The sequence below is a fragment of the Rhopalosiphum maidis genome, chromosome 1 (assembly GCF_003676215.2).
Source record: "Rhopalosiphum maidis isolate BTI-1 chromosome 1, ASM367621v3, whole genome shotgun sequence".
In the NCBI taxonomy this organism is placed as follows: domain Eukaryota; kingdom Metazoa; phylum Arthropoda; class Insecta; order Hemiptera; family Aphididae; genus Rhopalosiphum; species Rhopalosiphum maidis.
Window position 1 is genome coordinate 57,850,727 of NC_040877.1, and position 23,953 is coordinate 57,874,679.

Here is a 23,953-nt window from a genome sequence, read left to right on the forward strand (position 1 = left end):
TTTGTTACTTCTTCATGCTACGATTGTTCAATGTATGAACGCGAGTTAAAATTGCACAAAATGTAAGGGTCATTAGCCTTCTCGATGTCGAAGTATTCACATAAACACTATTCGTGTTCGATGTTGATAATCTATACGGGTAATATTACGTATGTTGTATACAATTATAGGAAAATAACGAAATAGGCAACGTATATCTAATTTTAAGTTTTCATTTATTTGGTATTAAAATATGATCGAATTTCGTTGACACTAATAATATTATAATATAACCTAACCTACGCGTTTTTTTTTTTTTTTTTTTAATAAATTTTCATTAAAATTATTTGGATTATGAAAAAAAAAACTACTCGTGGACAATAATTTTAATAACTTTAATTTGATAAAGTGTACTATTGACTATGTTTATGTTCACCATTAGAGCTATAGCAACAGCATAATATAATATTATATGATAATATGACACACATAGTCAATTAATGTGCGTTGTTTACTCTATCGATTTTCGTAACACAATGTCTTCTTAAGTTGAACCGATCATTATTTAACATGTACGGAACTATAATATGCTGCATTCGAGTCCTCTCGTGATATAGTTTAATGAGACAATGGAAAATACATCTTGGCGCGATTTCGCATCATGTAACAACGTTGAGCTTGTTACGAGCGCTGTTTTAACGTTTCAAACGCATGTATACGTCCCTTTCTTTATAGCCATATTTTCATAACAATATCAAGGCAGTATGATGACGATAATAATAGTAATAATAATACTCTTTAGTCTTGACTTTTGACTAATAACCGAAATAACGACATCAAAAGTTATATATCCGTATTATAATATTATAGTTATGGCCCTTGGATATCCCACCATCGTAGGGTGGAAGTAAGGATACCAAATATAAATATGGTACAAAGAAAACTATCCAGAAAAAAGTTCAAAGTTATTCGATTACCTAACTATTTATTTGTGCATCTACTATAATATAGTAAAACGAACAATTTAAATACTATAAAACGATACAAATTTTATGGCTCTAGCAACGAATTATTTATTATTATTATTATTTTTTTTTTTTTCATAAAACAAAACGGAGTTTTTTGGTCGGTATTTTTACAACTTGCCTATATTCACGTGCATAAATAATGCACAGTATAAAAATTTGAAATTTAAATTCTATAAAATATATCGATTAAGTATAAAATACGTAACCCAGACAAAGGTAGGTAATGGAAATTGTTCAACAGTTTTTTTGCCGTAATGTCACAGGTCACTATTTGTTTTTTGTTTTTTTTTTTATTATTATTATTTCATTTGTAGAACAAATCAGTGAATGACGTAGATTTATCGGCAATGCCACTGTAGACTTACATGAGATTAATGGAACTTTGCTCGTATTACATTTTTAGCTTCGTGTTTACAGAGTGAATGCCGTTGCGACCGCGAGTCGGTTTGGTTCGTGTCGTGTTAATAAATATTTAATATGTTGCGGGAAATGGCGTTTACCGGAATCACAATATCACACCACGACGATCACACATATTATAATAACATTTTAATAAACTTTAATGTGGCATTTTAAACAGGTCGTACGTGATTAGTCTCGTATATAATACATATGTGACGGCGTGTACTGCAATATACGGTCTGAAACGCTTAAACGGAAAAACGAATGTTAAGCAATTTGGTTTCTATCCAAATCTGTTTATTCATTGCAATCGCATTTTTTTGATCACTGATTTTTATGTAAGAGCTTTCCATTTGGTAGACACGTAGTTCGGTCTTAACACTCAAATATTAAAATACCGTTTGAGAATTATTGTTGTTTGAAGCAAACACGTATTTAACATTTATAATTGTGATTTAACAATTTAACACACTTAAGTTATTAGAGTTTATAATAAATAATATTTTATTTTTTTTCATTGGGTCGTAAAACGTACTAAAATTTGGAATTTAAGTTAAGCTATTCTTATTACTCCACATTTAATTTTTATTCTTTTAATATTACGAGTATTAAAGCAAATATTTTCATAACCTGTTTACTATAAATTTGAATAAGTGAATTAACTTTTTACATTTATTTAAATATTTCTCTAAGAGCTTATATATATTTTTAAAAAAGTATATACAATTTTTTTGAGTATTAAAGAGAAAAATGAAAATATATTTAATATTCTATGATATGTAACTTCGTCAACCATATTTATTTTATATATCTATTCCAACTAATATCTGTATCATAATTTAATTAAATTTATGTAAAATATTGAAATGTTTTCATGGTTTAAATTATTTAACGAAATTATAATACTATACTTTGTAGAAATCAAGTAAAAGGCTATTTAACACACAGGATACAAAATACTTCCAACCCGTGACCCGTCTTGTCATTATTTGCGGCCCACGATCACATTTGAAGTATAGCATGTATCTTTTCTATTTCACGAATGAAAATTGTCAAATCGAAAACTAAAGCCCGGTTAACTGACATTTACTTAGAAAACTCGCTGATCGTTTCAGATACAACCAAATATAGAAAAATTAGTTGATGAAAAACAATATCAGTTATCATACTAAAGACAACATAAATAATTTGTAATTCAAAATATATCTATCTATATAGCATGTTTTAATAATAATAGTTTGTGATTTAAAATATAATCGAAAAATTATAATAATAAAACTGAATTTTTGTATAAAATCCATATTTTTAGTATAAATGCAGCCCGCCAGATTTGTAGAAAATAATATATGGTTTGCTGCACAAAAAGGCCGAAGCCTCCTGATTTAAGCTCTGAAGTATATGCAATATAAATTTATATTAATACAATTGTCGATTTGACGTTATATTATTACTGAAATATTATTATATAAAACTAATATTAAAAGTAAGAAAATATAAAAAAACATTGCGTAGATGAATGAATAATCTATCTTGGAAAATGTTAATGGAGAAAAGGGATGGTTTTTTAATTGTTCTTTTTTTTACCATGTTGAAAGTTTGTGTTTTTTACAATTGTTCATTTTTACCATTGCGAAGTTCGATAGTCATAATAACCATTTACAATATAATGTATTCAAAAGTATACTTTGTAATTATTTGTTATCCCATAATATTCTAAACTATCCTAATTATTTTATTTTCCTATTTAGTAATTTTGAACTAAATCCTATAGGTTTGATTTAAAATTCGAATATTACTAGTATTTTGATTTAAAAATTATGACTATGTTACTACTTATAATTTATAAGTCTTAAAATGTGATCAATATATATATATATATATATATTATTTTTCTGATGGTATATTATTGAATTATTCCAACTAAAAATAAAAAATTAATAATAATTTATTTTGTACAATATTTACAAGTACCTATCCACCCCTTGTCAGTCACCACAAGAAATTTTAATACCACACACGTGTTAAAAACGTTTGTTTGTTTGGAGGTAAAAACATATGCACCTTCACCACCGTAATATCATTTAAGAGTATTAAATGTATCCATAGCATTAAAAAACAATTGTTGAATATTAATGAAAAATATTATATTATTAACCTATAATATAATAATATAACATAATCAGTTATATTATACATAATTATTTTAATGTTATATCTTAATTTTCACAATTAGTGTAAATATTATTGCGTGGTAATTTGATTTAAGAATATATTTTATTTATAGAAAAATGTGTAAAACATTAATGGCCCGTTAAAATGATCAAAAAGTATTTATTAGCTTCTTTAAATACTTTTCGAAACTCTCTACTCAAATGTGTTCAACTTATTTAATTATATTCAAATTCATATAATGACATTTAAGTAATCCTTATATAATGAACTATTAAAGCTGTGTTATTTACATTCAACGATTTTCATTCAAGCAAAATATTGGCCAAATTATGTATAATATAATTATTTTATCTCAATAAAAATGTATTTTATAACTATATACAAATATATACCCGTAAAATATTTTAAAATACATTTTTTTTTAGTCGTTGTATAATAACTTTACCAAAATATAATAATTTATAAAATATGTAAAATCAAAAATATAGATAAAGCATAATTTAACACACACACACACACACATATATATATATATATATATATATATAAATAATAATTATAAACTAAAATACTATGTATTTAAAAAATAAATGTTTTAATAAACCCTTTAGGATAGATTTTAAGATTCATATCAGTAAAATAATAATGGAATAAAACAATACAAATAACAATTTAAAAAAAACGAAAAGGAATTCAAAAGATAAATGAGTGAGAAAAATTTAAACACTATTGATTATTTCGCTAAGGTGTATGTACATTTCTGAAACACCTAAAAAATTATTTCCTCGAGCATAAGCCTGGTATTATTGTAACGTTTCTGAAAGTATTTAGACTTGAATATACAAGGATTTATTTTAACGTTGAATTTGTTTTTAAAATGTAATGAGAGTTTTTTTTATAAGCTACCTACACATTTCGTAATTGATGATGTAACTTATTTCGCACACAGATCATATTTCAGATGGTACGTCACGTGGGTACTTAGCACACATTTGCGTTAATTTGATTGGCGTTGACAGTCATGTTAGTTATATCGTAGGCGTCAACATCAGTTGATTTTTTTAAACAAAAATACATCAGAATATTTTTACATTGTAGGACTTTTGAAATCCATAAATAGGCTGTGGATTTTCGAGGTTCAGTAATATATGAGATAAATTTTCAAATAAAAATAGTGTATACACTATAATATATTTTATTGATTATTTTAACAGTTTTATTTGGGGTCTGCAAGTATAAAACTAATAAACTATTAAAGTATATATTTTCATTAGCTATAAACTAAATATTTTTTGAAACAGGTCAATGTTGAGTTAACAATCTCTTAAATAATCTTTTTATAAGATTATACAACTGTACGAGATATGTATTATATAAACCTGTAAATATCATATTAATTTATTAACATTCCATAGTTAACCTTAAAAAATACTATAATAATGATCATTAGATATCGTCAAATTTATAATTGATAAAATGAACACCTTGTTAAAATATATATACCAAATAGTGTATTACTATGCTTGGATTCGTACAACTTTATTACGCTTGTATCGAGTGCACACAATAAATGCATAGTTATTGTATTATAATATTATCGTCGTCACGGCTTGCATTCCGTTGCCGTTTATACGTTCGAAAACGTTATCACATAGTCTTAAGCATTCAGTCTTGCGGAAGAAAATATCCGTCGTTAAAAAATGCACATAAAAACTGCTTCTGAATAAGTGCATCAGGTAACAGACACTCTGCTACCGTAAAAAATTTAATCAGTGACAATCACTCGATAAAATCGAGCCGAAAAAAAAAACCAGTAGCGACCACTAGAATGACCAACAGAACGTTTTGTGGTGATGATAAATATAATAAATATTTTACCATCCAATCAGTGAATTGGTAGGTGATGTTTAAAGGAGACATATCGCGTACTAAGGTTCGAAAATGACTAGACATCTGGAAAACGGACAATATCATGCCAGAGAAACGGATAAACCAGTTTCAAATAATGTTTTTATTCCGAGTAACGTTAGATTTAATTCAAGCAATACATATGACATCCACCCTGTTACAAATATCGGTACTTCTAACCCAGCTTTATACTATACTCGTGTTACTTCTAGCCAATTCTCCAATCGTGCAATTCTCTCAGAATTACCTTTTAATATTAAAACAAATGATAACATTTTTGGGAAAATCAAAATGCACATACATTTTCTAATATTAGTATTTGTCAAAGTGATATCCAGCTTTTAGATAAACAAATATGACCAATATAGTATCTTTTAAAAAAAAATTTTTTCTTGATATTCAACGCGAAATAATCATGAAATGTGAACTATTCTATAAAATAAAAGAATTGAACTTTAGTTTATAGCATAAACTCATTTTATCTAATACCTACTCACATAATATACATTCCAGGTTATAAATTACATAAAAACTAACCATTCATAAACTACCATTCGACAAAAAAATGTTAAAAGTCTTTGGTAGTCAACGAAGCGAGAAATTCAATAAAAAAAGCCACAACCCCTCCAATAAAGAAGCTTGATGGAAATTTTACCTCATCTAGCTATAAGAATGAGTGGAGTTATTTAAATATAAACTTTATAATATTTTACAACGTTTTGGTTTATAATAAATACGCCAACTTAAGCATTTAATTATTCATGTACAAATTGATTATAATATACAAATATACAAATATATAAGCGGCCTTAAAGTAAATTACAATTGAAATACATTCAATATTAAAAAAAAAAATTAATTTCAAATTTTAACTTAAGAAAAATGATTAACTCCGCACCGTATATTCATTTTGAATCGCACGTTTCACACAAATATACATCTAAAGCTGTTTGGGGAAGAAGAAAAACATGAATATAAGATATTCCAAAAAAATCTTGACATGTACACTAATATCTTAATTATTCGTGATGATAAAATTTCTATTGTAATCCTCCAAAATGACTGAAGTAAATATTATCAAAATTTCTTAACCTAATAAAATTATGATGCGTCATGGTTGGATGGCTTCTTCCATCAAGTAATTATTGCACTGTCGTATTAGATATATATTAAATAAAATCAATTCTATAATCATCACTTTTTTTCTGTTATTGCGTCCATTGCACATTTCACATACATCTGTTTAAATATTTAAAAAAAAAAAACAATTTACACGTAAATACACAAACGCATAACCCATAACCCCAATACTATTATGGTTACACACATTTAAATACCAGAAATCCACAACCAATATTATATATATATATATTTAACACCCATGAAGTATTATAATATCTCTGACTTCACTTTTTATGAGCGATTTTCATGAGACGTTGTTCTTTTCAAATGTATATAATGTCTGAATTTTTTTATCGTGTTTGTACACTGCAGATCAATTGAGGATTTCATAGAATGACCCAAAGTTAGCGTCAAACATCAATTACCCTTTTCCGCTACTAGAAATAAAATATCAGGGTTTGCTAAAGCCCGTTCGCAAAACGTGACGAGTAGAATGTTGAAATTTTGATTTTTTTTCTTAAATAATATGTCCATTTGTCCGTGAAAGTGGCACGTAATCACCACTGCGTACATCCGTCTGTTATTTTTGACCACTATTTTATACCAAATTCTGAACATCATCATACGCATAAATCATATTTTCATATTGTACGTGCAAAAATAAACTCAATTATTTTGACGAGAGCTTTAAATCAAACATTGAAATACAAATAATGAATATATAAAATCTAGTTGACTATAACAGCTGTTGATTTCTTAATAATGAATCTTAATATCACATACTATTCTTATTTTCGATTAATTAAATATTCTCTCTGATAATAATTTGTATTAGATAATTTTCGAAAACTATACTTTAAACATAATTATATTATTTCGAAGTTAAAAATTCGTAATCTATAAGTACTAGATTATTATATTATTATAATGATTGAGTCATTTATTAATCATACGAATTGTATGGGATTTTTAAAAACGAACTGTAGCTACATTAAACATTTTAGTTTATATTATTTCTATTAATTTAAATTTAATCTATTTCTAGATTCTTAAGAATATTTTTGAAATCATAGAAAATATTCTACTAAATACTACTTATACCTAGATATAATAATTTATTCTGATGTTATTTATCATTATTAATATATATTTTTTTTTGCTATACATTTTAACTAAACTGAAATTTATTTTTTATACACTTTTATATAAAATCCGTTAAACGCGTATATGTAAATATTGCACTTCAGTATAAATAGTTCTTGGTAAGAAATCAACGTACTCAATATTTTTTAATCCTTCGTCATAGTATAATATTAATGAAGTATCCAAATTTTATATATTTATAAATAATAATTGATAATTATAATTGAAGTGACAGTCATATCATGTAATGGATATTTATTATACAACTACAACATATATATTTCTATACAAATATTTGATTTACTTTACTTCTATCACTATTTCTCCTCCTCTTCTTCAAAAAAATAAAAATATAAACTTGAATACCTACCGACCGAGTAAGATGTTATTTTTTCCGTATTGTTAGTTTTCTGGTTAGGTCAATGAAATTTTACTTCGCTCTGTTTAATTGGTGTAATTTATTAATCAGTTGATATCAGCATACAATAACTTATAAAAACACAATTTGCTAAAAAACTACAGTGACAATGTTAAAGTTAATTGAGTTATTATTTTTCTTTGAGCGTAACATACCTATTACAGATTATGTCAGTAATTTTGTTTGACAAACATGTTGGATAGTTATTTAGTTTAAATGTTTTAATTGTATATATTTTAAGGAGATAAATTATCATACCACATAATACCGCATAAAATTATTAATTTGAATTAATAATAGATCGAGTAAAAATTATACTGTGCACATTTGACGAAAATTACCTGTATTAATACCCTATTTATGGCACCTATATTATTATTATTTTATTTATTATACGGAATTCAGGTAATTGACTAAATGAGAGGATGTAACAAATAATAATGATCTACCGAAATTCTTACTGACGTAGATAACATAATCTGAACGCGTGTAATACTTTTCTGGGAGCCAATTATTATTAATTCTCTCGAACACGTACAATTATCTCCAATATTCCTGACATCTCTTTCATATATACGTTATCACCTGTAAATTGCTTATTAGTCGTAATTGTTTACGGCTGCTCGGTTCCTATTATAAGCTACTGACATAACATTTAACGTTTAATAGTGATTATATAGTTTTTAAGCAAACATTTTTATAACGGAGTAAGAAATAAATAAAAAATAATGATAACGGCCATTAAAAAAAAAAAAAAAAAACAATTGGAAGTCGTCTTCAAACATTATACTATAATATAATAATTTTGTAACAAATTCTTACATAGATAATTTTGTCTATACAAACTTTAAATTTCTACATACTGCGTAAAAAAAAATATCTATTATGATACGCCCCTTGCATGGTTGTCTTAAACTAATCTGTTTAAATTCACAAATTATTTAACCATTGTTTTATTTATTATTGAAATGCATTTATGTATTTTCGACTATCTATTAGTAGCTGCATACGAACAGAGTCGCAATAAAACCTTTTAGGATTAATTGAGTCGTAGGTTGTTTTAAAGTATCTATATTATACTCTTGTCGAGTTCGTGTTTTTATACTAATTAAGACGCGTCAAACTTTTAAAAAAAAAAAATTTCGGATTTAATTTTCCTTACAGAAAATGTTTTTAAAAAAAAATAAATATTTTATTAACTGTATTTTTGTATGACAATGTAACAATAATATATAATATAAACAATTTAGATGTCCCTTGTGTATAATTAAATGAGTATATGTGTTGATAAAATTGTATTTTTTATATTGGTAAAAATGTATGTTATGAACATATTGTGTAAAATGATATCAACGATATCACGTAGTCATTTTCATACACATATATTATGGTTGGTTTTATATTTTTATCAAAATATTCCACGGACTCAATAAGTATATTATTACTTTCCTGTTCAGGTATTGGTACTCAATTAGCATACTTACAGCGCGTTTAGTAGTTTTTGTGATAGTTAATGTATGTTTAATTCGTGTAACATTTAGTTATACCTAATATACTGCTGGCCGTTAAAATTACTCTAATACCATCTTAGAAATTAAAACCATCGATTTGAACGTATTGAATTTTTTTTTAATAAATTCAATATTCTTTTAGAATCTCCATGATTTTTTTTTTCTATCATTAAATACAAACTGTATTGTTATTTATACACCAGACAACAAATTATTTTGAAATCGAACGATTTCGTTAAACGATTTTAGTTCAACTAGCCTCTTTTCTAAGGTATTGTGGGAATCAATCTTTGGTTGCAAATAAATTTTTATTTCTTAAATGGTTTTGTTTTTGAAAATTTACTCTTCGGGATTTTTTTAAACATTTATTCAAAAAATTATTTATAAATATTTTTTTTTTAAAAAGGCCTATAATAAACCCAAATATTTGTGTAAAATTAAAATCTAATAATTTTAAGTAGTTTATTACCAATCAAGTGTCAAGTTTTAAATAATTGGTTTTAATCAGTTTTATTACTATTGCCCATCGAGTACTCTATAGAAATATCAACCCTCCTCCACTACGTCCTTAAAATTAAGTATATTGATGTATATTTAAATAATATCCATTTTTATTAAAAATCACTAAATTTTAATAAACTAAAAACTGTTAGATGTTGTTATGCTATTTTTACGCTTTATTGTCGCCCAAGTACCGAAATTGCCTATACATCACGCCGCCGAATAACAAGTATTATTATTATTAAAAACATATTATCAAAAGTTTACAGTAACAATTATACTATACTGCAATATTTCAAACGAAAATCTCACATACAACTTTGGTTTCATACGTGTGTATTTTTTACTCAAAAGTGTGCATTATAAGTATCATCATTATATTTTATTACTGTTCAATTTGTTTTGAGCATGTGACTAATACACAGTACTTTATACGACGTTTAGACGTTTATCGAATTAATTCATATTAGTAATTTATGTTTTAGTCATAATTTCGTCTTAACTAAAACAATAGCATTGTTATTTCTTACCTCGTTCTACCACAATGATAATAATAACGGAAGGTTACCGACGACAATTCATAATAACATTATTCACGGTAACGTTCTACTCGGTAAAATTGATTTCGCTGTAAAATGCAAGATACTTATTTATAGCATATGTAACACCTTATAATAATATACTAGTATAAAATATTGTTATTATTATTATTATTATATTTTAATCCGTTGAAATATATTGTTTAACGGGTAAAATGTTGATTTTAAACCAACAGAAGTATAAGTGATCGCAATGAGTCGATTTAAATCTCTGCGGCGGACGTGAAGGAAGATGTTATTGAAGTTGCACAGTATTATACTTAAGGATAGACCCGTTGAAAACAGAGCACATAAAAAAACGAACCACACGTTCATACCGGTATATTGGTTTAAGCGTTTGCAACGGTTGAATGCATTTATATTGCACAGCAAAAGAGGTGTTAGAAATGTGGCTGCTTCCGAGAGTTTTAATGAGCGAAAAAGATGTGCTGTTATTTTATTATTTCTTCATAGACGGAATCCCGTTGATAGCAATTTTTAAATTAGTTACAGTCGTGGTACGGGTAGTAATATTGGTGAATATGTGTGAGGTAGGTCATGATTGCGCTGGTAGGTAATGTGTAAAATGTTTGCTTCAGACAATTTTTGTGTTCACCGCCCGTACTGCGTATGATAACAATAACATTGTTTAAGAGTAGTTATGGTGTCTGTCAACAACAAAAACGTAAACAGTAATATGTACTTCAAAATATTATTAGCGCGCTCAAAACATTACGAATATAATAATATATATCCTGCACATGGATCGTTATCATCGTCACCGATGGAAGAACTGAGGTGTATATAATTTATTATGTGAACTTATATAATACGCGGTAACTGTTTTTTTTTTCAAGTGGTACTTTCCTTGTTTTCATTTCGAAGTCAAGTGTATGTACTAATTGCTATCCAATTAGCCATGGCGGAAACTTCATCCTGCAAGACCTTACATACCAAAAAATGAATGTAGTTAAATATTTTAAACACAAGCTGACGGGCAAATATAGCGTAGGCCGTTGAATGAAAACTTTCTTCCTCTCTACGTCTCATTAGTTTTTTGTTTCATTTTTATTATTAATGGCAAATTTCTTTAAATTTACTAAAAAAACAAATAACCACCTATATTATATGTATTACATATGTGTGTATATGATTATTTAATTTTGTACTAATATTGATAAATATTATCTTGAAATATAACGTAATTGCAAGAATTTAAACTTGATTAAAGGATTATTTTTAATTCAATATGCTCGAGAAAACAATTATTGAAAATATAATATTAAGGTGTATTAAATATTTTGTTAATTTAGTGTGTTTTTGAAAAATTATAATGTTTTCAAAACAATAATTAGGTAAATTTATTAGTTATATCATGATGTAACATATAATAAGTAGGTACTAAACTTGATACTATCCATAAAAAGAAAATAATATGTTTATGAATACTTGCATTATGAAGTATATTTTTATATTATAATATTATAATGATTTGATTATCTTAATTGATACAATATCAAAACAATTCTATAAAATATCTAATATAATTTAATTTTAAAAATATTTAATCTATTACTTACGTAAAAAAGAAAATACTTTTGTTTATTTGAATATTAAACATTATATTATCTAATTCTAATTATATCGCAGCTGTTAAATAAAGACAGTATTTATAAATAACAGTAAGATCATTACTAAAATAAAATTATTTTTTAAGTACACTCTCCATTACGTATTATGCATTTTTAATCGTTATGTGGAATATTTTAAAATATTATAGCGTAGAAAATTAATAAGGTTCACAGTTAATTGATCTAAACATTGTTATACTTAGAACATTGTTTAAATAAAATAATATAAATAGCTGTACAACACTCTACCTTGGCAAATTAAAATGATCGTTAACACTTTGATATTTATTGTTAAATAAATGTATGGATAAAATATTTATATTTATTTTATATATATATAATATATATATTTATTATCAAATATATTATTATAATAATATAACACTAACGTATTTGAACAAATGTTCACAATAAAATAAATAAGCTGTATTTAAAACTTGAATTGTTAACTAATAAACTATCTATTCAGCAAAATGAGATAAATCAAATTAAAACGATTATTGTTTAAGTGACCAGAAAATGTTCCCAAATGTAATACATTTGTTTTAAAATATATTTATTAATGTGTAAATTGAGTTCATCTATTATAATATTATGTAATTCTGTTTATACCTTAGGCATTTTGTCCAATTCAACTGGGGTTTATAATACTATACGGTATACGCATGTAGCATTTTGATTGACCATATAATCGGTATAAAGATACGCACCAACCCTAAACTGTAAAACCATTACAATACACTTAGCACTGTATTCAGCAGCGTAGTGTATATAATCACTATATACAAGCATCGTCTACATTTAAGCATTTCAAACGTATTGAATGATGTGTATTATGACATTTAATAACAGTTATAACAATAAATAAACGGTGTTTATACTTTATACGGTGGCCTGACAACACGCTCGGGGTATAGGTACATACGTATATTTAGTTGAGATTTATGTGAGTTTGGTTCTGATTTTAAATCATATGTTTTAATCTCTTTCGTGATCCCACGCAAATTCTCTATAGAATAATATGATCTCCTCTGGGATTATATTTTCCAGTCCAGCAAAATGTATTTTAAACCAATATAGCGTGTATTGCATAATGGTTTTGGATTATAAAATATAGGCGCATAGTCAAGTTTGTTTATACTTTAAATCAGGCAAAATAAATTATAGACCATTGCTATCATAAAATGATAGCAATGGATCAAAAATTATTGTGAAAAGGTAACATTAAAAAAAAAAAAAAAAAAACTAAAATAGTTTATACGTGTTTAATAAAAAAAAAATATACTCTATTATTATTATTGTGTTAATTTAGATTATAATGATCAAATGTTTGCTTTATTTTATTACTTATGAAGTTTTAAAAAATAAATTATTTATCATTATTCTATAGTTAATACATCAATACACCAAATGGCTGCTATGCGAATAAATTTCATTTTATATTACACGTATTTCTACCTAGCTACCTAGCTTATACGTATATAATATCACGTACATAATTACCTATTAGAATCAAGAAAATAATTATAATTAACAATACATTAATGGCAATAGTCTTTTCGATTGTACATAAGGTACATTCACACTAAAAAAGATAATCTTGTTTATTTTTAGTTGTTATAACAATAAAATGTAACCTTCATTTTCACGATTTAATTAAATATATTTTTATTTATCTAATTATATGTAGGAATATCATGGCGGTGTTAAAACGTCATTATTTTAAGCGCATGTATTATTTAAAAACGATAGAAAGACACACAATAAAGTAATTAAATATATTGTACAAACAAAATATACATCTAAACCTTTCCTGGCTTCGTACTAAATACCTACTAAAGAATATGAATTTAGAGACCATGCTACCCCATCTAAAATTAAATCATCTACCGTTCCCAAAGGCTTTCTCTTCTAAACCTCATTTAATAACTCGTTCTAAAGTTCAATTTTAGTCATCGTGCTCCATCATTTCATAAAACCAAATAATGTTCAACAACTGATTTGACTGGACCGTCTAAACAATATAATATTATAACGTAATAGTTAATTTTTACCTATGAATATTTGTAGCTATATTATATTAAACATATTTAGTACTATTAAACATTAAATAAACACTGTAAATACTATTAAAACATATTGAATTTAAATGAAAAATTAAGCTTTTAATAAATATTCCACTTAAAATAAACATAATCATTAATACCAATATTATAGTGATTCAATTCTAGTTTTAAAAAACAGTGTATTTTAATATCTAATATAAGCCATTAATTTTATTTAAATATACGTTCTGGTTCTTTGTATAATGTATATTATACTTTTTTTTTTAAATAATTGAAAACAACTTTATTAATATTATACAATTCAAATGTATATTAGATATTTGATCCAAAGCGTTTTTCAGTGCTGATATTATTTTTGTTTATAAAAAAAGAGTTTAAAATATTCAAATCATTTTTTATAAATGATACTAATTTCAAAAAAGTAATAAATTATATTTTTTTCGTATTATACATCCGTTATAAAATAAATTTACTGATATATTAATAATACTTATAATTTATATCCATATTTACTGCAGCGTATAATAACAAAGGTCAGTACGCTGTATACATCAATGAACTTAACGGCATATACAATCAGCTAATACAATAGTGTGACTTTAAAATAGTTGCTCAATGTGGTAAAGTTTGAAAGTCAGCTAAATAGCGGTAAACCAGATTAAGTTAAAAGTTAATGGTTTTGAACGACATCAAGGGAGTATATGAACTATTATACCGATATTGTGGCTACTGTTGTAGAGGGTGTAGAAGTAAAAATTGATTATTAATATTTAGTACATAATGTCTGCAAAGCATACATGACATGGTATTATAGAAGATGTATATATATTGTACATAATGTAGAATAATAATAAGTATATCGTGTTTGTGTGTGATGAAAAGTGGTATTTAACTCCATTACAGCCAACTGGCAACGAATCAAATAGTGCAAGTATTGTGTCGTATAGCATTTAATCAGTGTCGAATTGATAATGATTTTAAACGGTAGTTAATCGATTTCTTTTTTTATCGCTTTAGTAAAATGACATTTTTCGTTTTACACTCATTTGTATACATAGAAAAAAGTAAAATGGTAAAGTAAATCTCGCTGAACTTACAACTTCAAGTCATGGGAAAAAATAGTGTTAAATTGGTACGGGAATTCGTTCTTTACATTTTTACATTACTCAAAAATTAAGTTGTTACTTTACTTTGATTGAAATGGAACCTATATTATATCTTTAGGTATTGTAAACAAAATTGAAAGCAAAAGCAAAATAAGTGAAGAGTTTATAGGATTTATGTGCTTAGATAGAATAAAAGTGAAAGTGTATGAGTTTAATAACACGAAGATTTATGGGGAATGAAATATATGTGAAAATTTGCATAATAAGGTATAAAGATCCAGAGAGATAAAAAGAGTGAACTAAAAAAAAACAAAGACAAGTGATAATATTGAGGCATTTTACTAATAATATTAGCTAGGCATTGGTTCTTAAATGAAGTATAAATGTATGCAATATTTAAAATATTATACCAACAAATAAAATATTAATTATTAGTTGAAATAACATTATATCATATAACTACAATAATATATTTTCCAGTATACCTATCTAATTAGTTATTTTAATATAAATTATAGTAAATACATAGTAAATATTTTCATTGAATATTGAATGATATAAAACAATAATAAATACAATAATTAGAATGACAAACAAACATACAATTTAAACATATTTTTAATACAAGTTTAATAATAATAATAAAATAAACGTAAATTATAAAGAAGGTCATAAAAAAAAAAAAAAATAATGAATACATTTTTAAGTTAAATTTGTTGCTGGAGTTTTAATATTTAACATGACAGCTTACAAACGACTTATTAATTGATAATTGTTTTATGATTAAATGAACAAAAAAAAAAAAAAAAAAATTAAAAAACTTAGCAAATATGTTTGTTAAGTCATAGTCATTAACTATATTAAAATAATTAAAATCAATATAATCTAATACATACTTGTAATTGATTATAGTTAACTACGAGTTGTGTATTATGATAATTCTAACAGATAATTTCGAAACAACGAAAACAAAAACATTATTCTAGACATGTCTTAAAAAAAAAATACATTTGTCTCTTTATGTGTCTTTTGCACGTAAAGGAAATATACATTTTAGAATAGTCGGGAATTGGATTCTAAAGTTTTACAACAAGACTTCATTGGATTGGCAGTTATATGAATAAGATTTTCGAACCCTTCTTTACTCAATATATAGGTACCACAGATTTATCATATTTTTATAATACGATTTAGTATGAAGAATAATAAATTAATTTAAAAAAAAGCTCAAATTACTAATTAAAATATAAATTTTATTTACATATATTTAACTATATAAGTTATAATAATACAGTATTTAAATTAAATATTTTACTAATTTTATAATTTAATATTTCCAAAAACGGCACTTTTCCACCACTTTTTAATTCTTTATTTGATAAACCTATGGATATTATATAAGAAATCAATTAATTTACATTTTTAAATTTCTTTAAATATAAATTATACTTGATATTTGATAAAATAATGGTATAGTTCATATTTCATTGACATACAATTACAATATACAACCCTTTAACTATAGACAACATTTTAAATATAAGATTTAACTTTGCCAGTTTTTTATTTGGTATTTGCTACTTAACATTTAAGTCCAAAAACCTTAAAATATGTTCAAAATGTTATAATTTTCCATTTTTGGCAGATGATTAATGAACCAACCTTATGGTAATATTATTGTATATAACATATTTTAAATAATATGACTCATTATGGCAAATTTGAAGTGGAACTAAATATTTTTTATTGAAAAACTAAAGCACTGTTCTAAAATATTGTTGTTTATAATCATTATATCAAATTTTAATAAAATATGTCCATAAAAACTATTCATTCCAACATATTTCAAATATTATAATATTTGTTTATTATTTATAGCCTCTAGTTATAAATTATGAATTGAATTTTTTTTTGAAAAAAGTAATATGGAGTATATAACATATAATATTTTATTATTAATTATGACTACCTAATAGTTACAATAATAGCATTATGTTCAAAATGAGGGAGATGTTTATGATTTTTTTTTTTAAATTAAGAATGAAGTTTTAATTTATACTTATTTTTAAAGTTTTTTTTTTTATTTAACTCAAAATTTCAATAAGTAATTACATAATATATTATGTTATTTGTAAATTCTGAAAAATTTAATTAACACTATTGTAATTGTAAAAAGAAAGTAGTTTTTATCATTGAAGCGTTTTGTGTGTTAACAGAATACCTATGTTGAACATGGAGATTAGAAAAACAGCACTCGAATCAGAAACAGTATTAAGTTAAAACGTTTATTGCATAAATTACGTTATATGTGATATCTAAAAGTTTAACCTATGCCTCATGTCCATATTATATAGATTATAATGGCATTATATTATATTTTGTGTACTACGCGCGTATTGTTATTCAGCAGACTGTGCAACTCGAATGTAATCGTATGACTTTTTTTTTTGTTATAAGCAGAACTCTGTATTATACACATAATGCAATGTATTGTGTACAATGTTCATTTGGAAAAAGGTATTCATGTATTAAAACTCTAATATTGATTATAATATTATAAATCATATTATATGTTTGGGTAAAACTTAAGTTTTCTTTGAATATGAGAAAGATAATAATGACAATTTTAACTATTGCATATTCATGTTATTAAACCAAATCTTGACCATCTATTTTTATATTTTTTTTTTTTTTATGTCAATTTGAGCTCTAGTAAAATATTATTTCAAATCCAATAAATAATTTTTGCTCTTTATGAGTATCGTGCAATCAAAAGAGGTATTTTTCCATGTATAACAAATAATGATTTTATTTGTATGACTTCAGAAATATTTTGAAAATATTAAAGAACTAATAAGCAAAATAAAATGTTATTCTGTATATATTTGACAACTTGGGACTTTGAAAAATAGTAAGTGGTAAATACACGGTTATCTGCAATACAATAATTAATTATTGGGTATTTTTTAAATGACATAAATAGGCGGCATTTTTGATAACAATTGGACCACAGTCGTCAAGTCCCAACAACATAAAAGATTAAATTTATTTTCCGGATTATTTTAAAAATAAAAATCACACATTATCATTACACAATCTATATTAATCAAATAAAATTGGTTGGCTAATCTCTCACAAAATTAAAATACTGTTATGGAAACTATTGTTAAATATATAACTTTCAAAAATGACTCCAATATTTATAAAAAGAATAAAATGCGTGATTATTAAATATTTTGTGAACAAAAAACCGAAACAACTAAATAATCTGCCAGACGTATAACAACACTTTTATCAACACACTCATATTAAACACATTTTCGTTAAATTCGTATGAATATATTATCATTTATCAAATGTATTAATAAATCAATAGTTACATAATATACATTACACGAATATACATAGTATACTATACATTACACGAATATACATACTATACTATACATTATAAGAAGATAAATCCGATCGGGTAATAATTACTATCAAGAACTTACATTCCTCTAAATAAACCAAATACACGAATCAAGAACTTGGGAAAACAAGTTTAAAGCCAGGATTGAATATGTTTAATACAATCTCTCAACATTACCTCTACATTTATTTTTTTATAGACATTGAACCTCAATGAACAACAAAGATATTTTTAAATTAAATTATCAGTAAATAACTGAAAATAAGTCGAATCATTTAGTGCTAACAAATATAGTACCGCAATATTTAAAATTACAATATTATTACGATCACACTAAATATTATTGTAATAATCATCCAAAATGTTTGTAGACGACGACCTAAATTTAAGAGGACGTAGTACCCACATGTGTTTTCTCCGTCTTACACACGTGAGATATAGCAAATTTTCGTTCGCTAGTTTCAATATCGTGCTGTTAGTTTTGATATTAGAGTGAACTGACCTATTATAAAATTTAAAGATATAATTATTATTTTAGTTTAAAATGTATAATTTCAAAAAGATCATAACTTACTTAAAAATAATAATATCAATATAAGGCTACGTGGGGCCCTGGATAATAATCTTACCCTTAAATTTTATAATAGGTCAGTCCACTCCAATATCAAAACTAACAGCACGATATTGAAACTGATGAACGAAAATTTGCTAAGTCTCACGTGTGTAAGACGGAAACAACACATGCGGGTACTACGTCCTGTTAACTAATAGGTGAACTTCATTAATAAATTAATTTTAACCTATTATCGATCCACTTATTATATTTCTTACAACTGTCTAATGAGAAATTATTTAAAAAATGGTATTTATACATCGATATATTATTGAACATAAATTAAATATTCAAAAAAAGTGTTGACATAAGAAAAGAAGAATTAAAAAATCAAATTGATGTGTTGTTATAATGAACAGTTTCTCCACTCAAGTGGCCAATTTTCAATTTTTATTTTTTTATTCAATTTTCATTATTCACTATTCAAATAGATTTTAAGTAATAATAATAATAAAAACAAAAAACAAATTAAAATAAAAACGATGTGAACAAAAAAATAGTCTATCAAAATTTGTGAATATAATATTATCTTTATCCATGTAAATAAGATATCTTTATAAAATTAAATTAAACTTATTAGTTGATCTGGCCAACAAACTATACTTCAAATGTAAATATTACATTAACTAATAATGAGACTGATTCAAATATTAAATATTATTAAAAATAAAATAATATGGCATTTTCATATATTGATTAGGTAGATTATTATAGGTTAGGTTGTTTAAAAATTGTATCTAAATACCTTGATATCTTATCGGTATACTAACTGCACGAACGTTGAATGTATTTTATTTTATTCGAGTTTGAAATTTATCAATTTCAGTATCCGCAGTGAACGGGCCGTGGTTAAACGTATCAAAAGTTAACCGTCTACACATGGGTGCATATTTGTGCATAGCGTCTAACGGGATACCACCGTCAGTTAGCAAACGTATCATGCTCATCATACAATGTGAGTGAAACTAATTAACCACTGTGGCTATGTCCGCACGCACACACACACACATGGATGCACAACGTTCAACGGCATATAAAATGTAAACATACCATACAGAGTGCTTACGGGATTTCCGAATAAACTTTGAGAATTATCTCGTGTGAATGGAATCGAAAACCCATTTTGTGTTTTTAAAATTTGTGGTTTTCAAGTATACCGTTTCCATAGCTTTAATTAAGTTATGACTGATAAGTCCTTATGTGTTGATAGTTTAAAGAAAAATGGATTCCCCCCAAGACACTTTTTGTGAGGTTTTCTTGACAGGCATATGAAAATTTCAAAAAGCTGTATAACGCATATCTATAGAACTATAGAAGGTCTCTGTGGTTGACAATACTCTCACGGTGTAATTTGATTGTATTTGAATATGTTTAAAATTCAATGGAATGGCTACCGCAGTAGTGCTCTTCAAAAACTGCACGAGTTTTTTAAACGCAATCCCGTATTCGTAAAACGTGTAATAGGTGTTCGATTCCAGACTAACGTGAGAACGTTTTCATAGCTTATGCGCAAAACCCTTAAACATATCCTGTATAAGCCGCTGTGTGTGTGTGTAATGGTGACGGTAAATATTATTATTCCACGATTTCCCGTTAGGATTATTGGATTTCGTAATAATTTATTTTTATTTTTTTGTATGCTTGTGGTTTTTCATTCTTTTTTTCCAACAGTCCCTCCCATGATATGGATACAAAATCAGCTTGTCGGTGCGCAAGAAGGTCAATCGGTCACTTTGGAATGTACGTCCGAAGCGTTTCCCAAATCAATCGATTACTGGACAAAAGATAAAACGACCATCATATCAAACGGTTAGTATATATATATATATATAAAAGAAAACATCATAAATGTAAGTACGCGTGGGCTGATAAATATTGGACACCATCACCCATAATAATATGTGCGTATTAGTGCTGTATACTTTTTTTTTTTGAGTCCATCTACGCGTAGATATAATTATTTTCATAATGAAATAGGTATAAATACAATATATTAGATCTTTTTTCATATCGATTGAATAATATTAAATGTAAAACAACCGTACTAGTCCGCAGCTAACACATTACGGTTTGATTTCCACGGGATTTTAAATTGGACGCAAAAGGCGGATCCGCGAATAATACAACTCCGGCTAAGGTGCGCTGACCAAAACAGTACCCGTAATAAATATTATGAATACCAGAATATCCGTTGGCGTGGGTACGACTGTTTTCGTATGAAACAAGTGTACAACTAAATCGTTTCTGACGTTATTATAATTGACAATGATATCGCAAGGAAGGAAAGTATATACAATTATATTGCGTTATGATTTATCTTGATAAGACATAAAATATATCCATTAAAATATTTTTATATTTTTAAGCTTGTAGGTACAATTGTATCTATTACAATGTTTAGTATATTAAATATTTGAGTATCAAGTATGATTTAGTCGACCAATTCTACTATAGTTATATAATTTTAAAGTTAACTTAATTTATGCATAAATTAAATAAATCCAATGAAATGTGAAATAATTATTTTGTTAAAAATGTATTAATTTCTATTATAAAAAATGCAGGGTATATTTAGTGTAATAATTAAAATTTGAAAACTACGTTAATCGATAAAAAATAATAAATTGAAAAAAAACAATCTGTCGAAGAAAAAAAGAGTTTTCTTTTTAATTTATTATGATTCATTAAATATAATAAGACTACCACACTAGGATCACTGATGTGTAAAATAAAGGTGTACATAAATATTAAAAATTTAATTTAAATACTAAACTGACAGTTTATTACTGATGAAATTTAATTCGATCGATACAAATTATTTAATTTGCGCATAGTTATTCTTCGACAAAAAACGTACAAATAATAAGAACAGTATAGGTAAGAAACATATATTATTATAATATCCATAAAAAAATATAGTAAAATGGCAACACTTTAATTCTTGAGTTTTTTTTTTACAACTGTAACCCAAAAATAATTATATTTAAAATTGTAGGTTTTTTTTTTTAATGTATGCACACTAGCTTGGCTAATTACCATGGTTTTCGAAACTTAATGATAAATAATACAAAAATATTTTTTGTATATATTTATGTAAATAGTAGTGTAGTACATATAATATTTTAGACTTTAGACAATTACATTGACAGATTACCAAAATATAATACAGATTTTGTAAAGAATTAAATCATTATTTAATATATTTATATGTATTAGATATATCTTTCTGTATACGTTTATAACATGAATCTGTTACTCTATTTTCTAAATCTGCAAGTAAAGTATTATTTTCTCATTTCGGTTAGCGTTTTATCATTTTCAATTTTCTTGTCATGGCGAACAAACGTAATTTTATCGTTGACTTATAACTGTTGTTAAAGGAATTTCATCAAAAAATTAATTGCTATATACAAATACTATTCTATATCAATCGAATAGTAGAGTAGTTGTATAATATTATTGTTACGATATAACTTTATTATTATCGTTGTCGTGTGGCAATATTTAAGTGCGGTGGTTTAATAACATTACAATAGATTATTTTTGAAATTTATTAAACAGTTTAGCTTTGGCAATCGATCGATTAAATTCAGTCTTTTTAAATCAACGTATTGCATCCGACTAAAATATGCATGATTCTGACGATCCACAGTTGTACATTTTCCTTGAAACGCCCAGGCACAGCAATTGGTCTAGACATGGTCAGCGTCTAAACGCAAAGTGTCACTGCTGACTTTACAGCGAAAACGTACCGGTTTAGTTCCATGACTTATTTAGATAAGAATAAAATTAATTTTATATGACAATGAATCGTCCACATTATTTTTTCTAGGGATGAAAGGATTCTGGTTGATTATTAACTACGCAATTATGTTTCGATAAACAGTTTTAGTCTGTTCTCGAAAAAAAAAATTGGAATTTTCAACGATTCGTATTCGTCGGTTTAGCACTCGATAATTAATAATATTATTATATAAATACCCGCCTATAGTGTGTTATATAAACATCGTGGTTAACGTGATTAATGCATTTTTCAGGTACCAAGTACTGCACAGACCTTAAGGATAACGTATACAAAACGTACATGAAACTGACGATAATGTCGGTAACGTTGTCCGATTACGGCACGTACCAGTGTGTTTCGAAAAACTCGTTGGGCGACACAGACGGCACAATTAAGCTTTACGGTACGTTCATGCAGATTAATATGTTGGTATATCTAGATTATAATCATTATTTTTTATTGCGTAAAGAAAAATGTGTACATACAAAACGAATATATCTATTTAACATACTCAACTTAATTTCTAAGGAGATTTCTATACATAATTTGTATGTTTAAATTCTTTACTTTTGTATA

General features: G+C 25.7%; 1 protein-coding gene across 1 annotated transcript in view; it reads left to right on the forward strand.

The window, feature by feature from the left end:
* The window catches only part of LOC113561127 (protein CEPU-1-like), a 146,241-nt gene that overhangs the window by 104,521 nt on the left and 17,767 nt on the right, over window positions 1-23,953 (forward strand). Inside the window, exons 5-7 of the mRNA XM_026967360.1 lie at window positions 20,420-20,548; window positions 21,265-21,402; window positions 23,631-23,780. Of these exons, the coding sequence (XP_026823161.1) occupies window positions 20,420-20,548; window positions 21,265-21,402; window positions 23,631-23,780 (417 nt within the window). The remainder of the gene's footprint in view (window positions 1-20,419; window positions 20,549-21,264; window positions 21,403-23,630; window positions 23,781-23,953) is intronic.